Here is a 2,531-nt window from a genome sequence, read left to right as displayed (position 1 = left end):
ATTATGAAGAACCTACTATGTTTCATTTGTCAAATAAATAAACAAATGCAAGTGATCACCAGCCTAACTGGTTGTGATGCATCCTGGGTTATAGGCCTCAGTGGGTGAGGTCAAGAGTTCTACTCTTGGCTGAGCACATTTGGGGGATTTTCCTTGGATTGGCATGGGTTCGATTCTTCGTTCCCTTTGGTGGTGAGTGGTGCCCCTCTTCGTGGCCCTCTACCTTTTGCAACACCATGGGACGTTCTCACCTAAATTCCGTAATCCTGATTCTTTTTTCTGTCAGCTTAGCATCATTTAGCGGGAACATCATTGCTGAGGCATGTAAACTTGCAGAGATCCCTGAGCTTCCCGTGGTTCCTAAGCCTGAGCTTCCGGTGCTTCCTAAGCCTGAGCTTTCTGTCATTCCTAAGCCTGAGATTCCCGTACTTCCTAAACCTGAGCTTCCAAAGCCTGAGCTTCCGGTCGTTCCTAAGCCTGAGGTTCCCGTCGTTCCAAAGCCTGAGATTCCTGTTCTTCCAAAGCCTGAGCTTCCCGTGCTTCCAAAGCCTGAGCTACCTGAGGTTCCAAAACCTGATGTTCCTGTAGTTCCAAAGCCTGCTGTGGTTCCTGAGTTTCCAAAGCCCACGTTTCCCGTCATTCCGAAGCCCACATTGCCAGAGTTGCCTAAGGATTTTCCTATCCCTTCCGTTACCCATCCATAAAGTAATGCTTTTTGCAAAGCTAGATGTCTATTGATTCACCTTACAAGTGCTACTTTTAGTACCTAGATCTCTGTGGAATGCTGATGATGTTTGGATGATTATTTATTTGTTTTCAGAGTTAAATATATAATGTGGTCATTTATACATGTATTTCATTAAAATATTGATTACAGAATGTGATTATTTTTGTATACAAAATGTTGCTGGTAGCAATTAATGTCACGAACCAGGATCCATAAATTAAAGGTTTTCAATTTATAAGCTGAAAACAAATCATGAACAAATATCACCCTTTTCTATAATCAATCAATTTGGAAGGAAAAGGAATGGAAAATGAACACTAATTTGTCACTCAAGTAATTGCACACATTGTTCCTGCAGTGGGATCTATTTCACCATGGTGCATCAGGCCCTTCACTCCACCAAAACACTAAATTTAATCATCAAATTGAATAGGTTTACAGAATCCGATAAATACTTCAGTCCACAGTTGTGTCAAAAAAATCAAGAGACATACATAAATGCTATTCGCAAGGCAAATGTCCTTATGTGATTCGTCAACTTCAAAACACTTTGGACTCGGTACAATCTAGCTGTACATGTCTGGGATTGGTATTCTTTTAAATGCTGCGCTTTTCCTGCAGCACCGTGAAGATGATAGTATTTGTTTATCGAATTCCCCATCATCAAAGATCAGTGAGTGGTTGTGGTCAGATGGCATGGCTGCTATGATAAATTTATTTGTCTATACTTTTGGCAATAACATTGACAAGATGCTCAAAACCGACCAAGAGGCATGTTTGAATCAGACTTCACCTAGCAATATGACTAAGTTCAGCCTGCCATCTTACTGTCCTTAGCTGATGAGATGATTTATGAACTCGCAGATTAAGAAAATGCCTCTATGGTTCACGCTTGAGAGTCTGTACAAGACAAACTCCTTAAAGAACAAATTAGTATTGAAGCAATGATTATTCTCTCTACGAATGAAGAAGGTAATGTTCTTGAAGGGCCATTTTGACGTGTTACTCCAAGTTGCCGCAAACCTTATGGAAACACTCTGGATAGACAATAGTAGGTAAAACATCACTTCGCATATGGTGATTTTAAAATGGTCTTAAAATATAGTTTTCATCCAAAAATGAGAGTTTATGTTGTTAAAACATGTGCGCATATGCATTTGGTCCGAATTCAAATTTAGTTTAAAGCATAGGGAGGATATTACAATGGATCTCAAAACATAACTGAAAGTACGATATTACATCTATATCATCTTCTAAATAACCAAGCATCCTTCTTCATCTCTAACACGTCAAAATATAGCATAAGGCGCGAGAATGTCTCGTGAGAATACCCTAGTGCAACTCTTCTAGAGTAAAGGATGATGACAGTCATCTTTACTTGGAGTTGAACCTCCAAAATAGTTTAAGTCAATAAAACATCCCAATACCCTTAAAGCGGGTTCAAGTAATATCATTGACTTTTGAAAACATATCAACATATTAGTTTCAAAACATTAGTAGAAATGCAATGCCTATGATCCTAAACCCAATTTCCATGTCCATCCGACAATATACTACAAGGTTTGTACATCCACATAACATCGTATCGGTTGTACAACCCTCCCTACATAACATGGTATCAGTCATACATGGCTTCGTGGCTAGTACACATCCCACCATGTACAACCTTACCAACATAATAACATACTAGTTGACTTGTGGACCATTGCACATTCCCCCTCAAAGGGTATCTTACCACTTTACGCATTGTGGTGATTAATATCCATAAATAAAACCACTCACAACGCATAATAACAGATTTTCG

At 39.2% G+C, this 2,531-nt stretch overlaps 1 protein-coding gene across 1 annotated transcript; it reads left to right on the top strand.

Annotated features, from left to right (window-relative positions):
- The first annotated feature begins 236 nt into the window (after positions 1-236).
- LOC111899066 (protein PELPK1-like) lies at positions 237-704 on the top strand. The gene has a single exon (XM_023894953.1). It carries the CDS (start codon positions 237-239, stop codon positions 702-704), a length of 468 nt encoding a protein of 155 aa, XP_023750721.1.
- Positions 705-2,531: the final 1,827 nt, after the last annotated feature.

Source organism: Lactuca sativa, chromosome 9, assembly GCF_002870075.4.
Source record: "Lactuca sativa cultivar Salinas chromosome 9, Lsat_Salinas_v11, whole genome shotgun sequence".
Taxonomy (NCBI): Eukaryota; Viridiplantae; Streptophyta; class Magnoliopsida; order Asterales; family Asteraceae; genus Lactuca; species Lactuca sativa.
This window is presented reverse-complemented; position numbering and strand designations above follow the sequence as displayed.

Excerpts from the sequence above, each read along its gene's own strand:
- LOC111899066 (XM_023894953.1), top strand. The coding sequence starts at position 237 with ATGGGACGTTCTCACCTAAATTCCGTAATCCTGATTCTTTTTTCTGTC.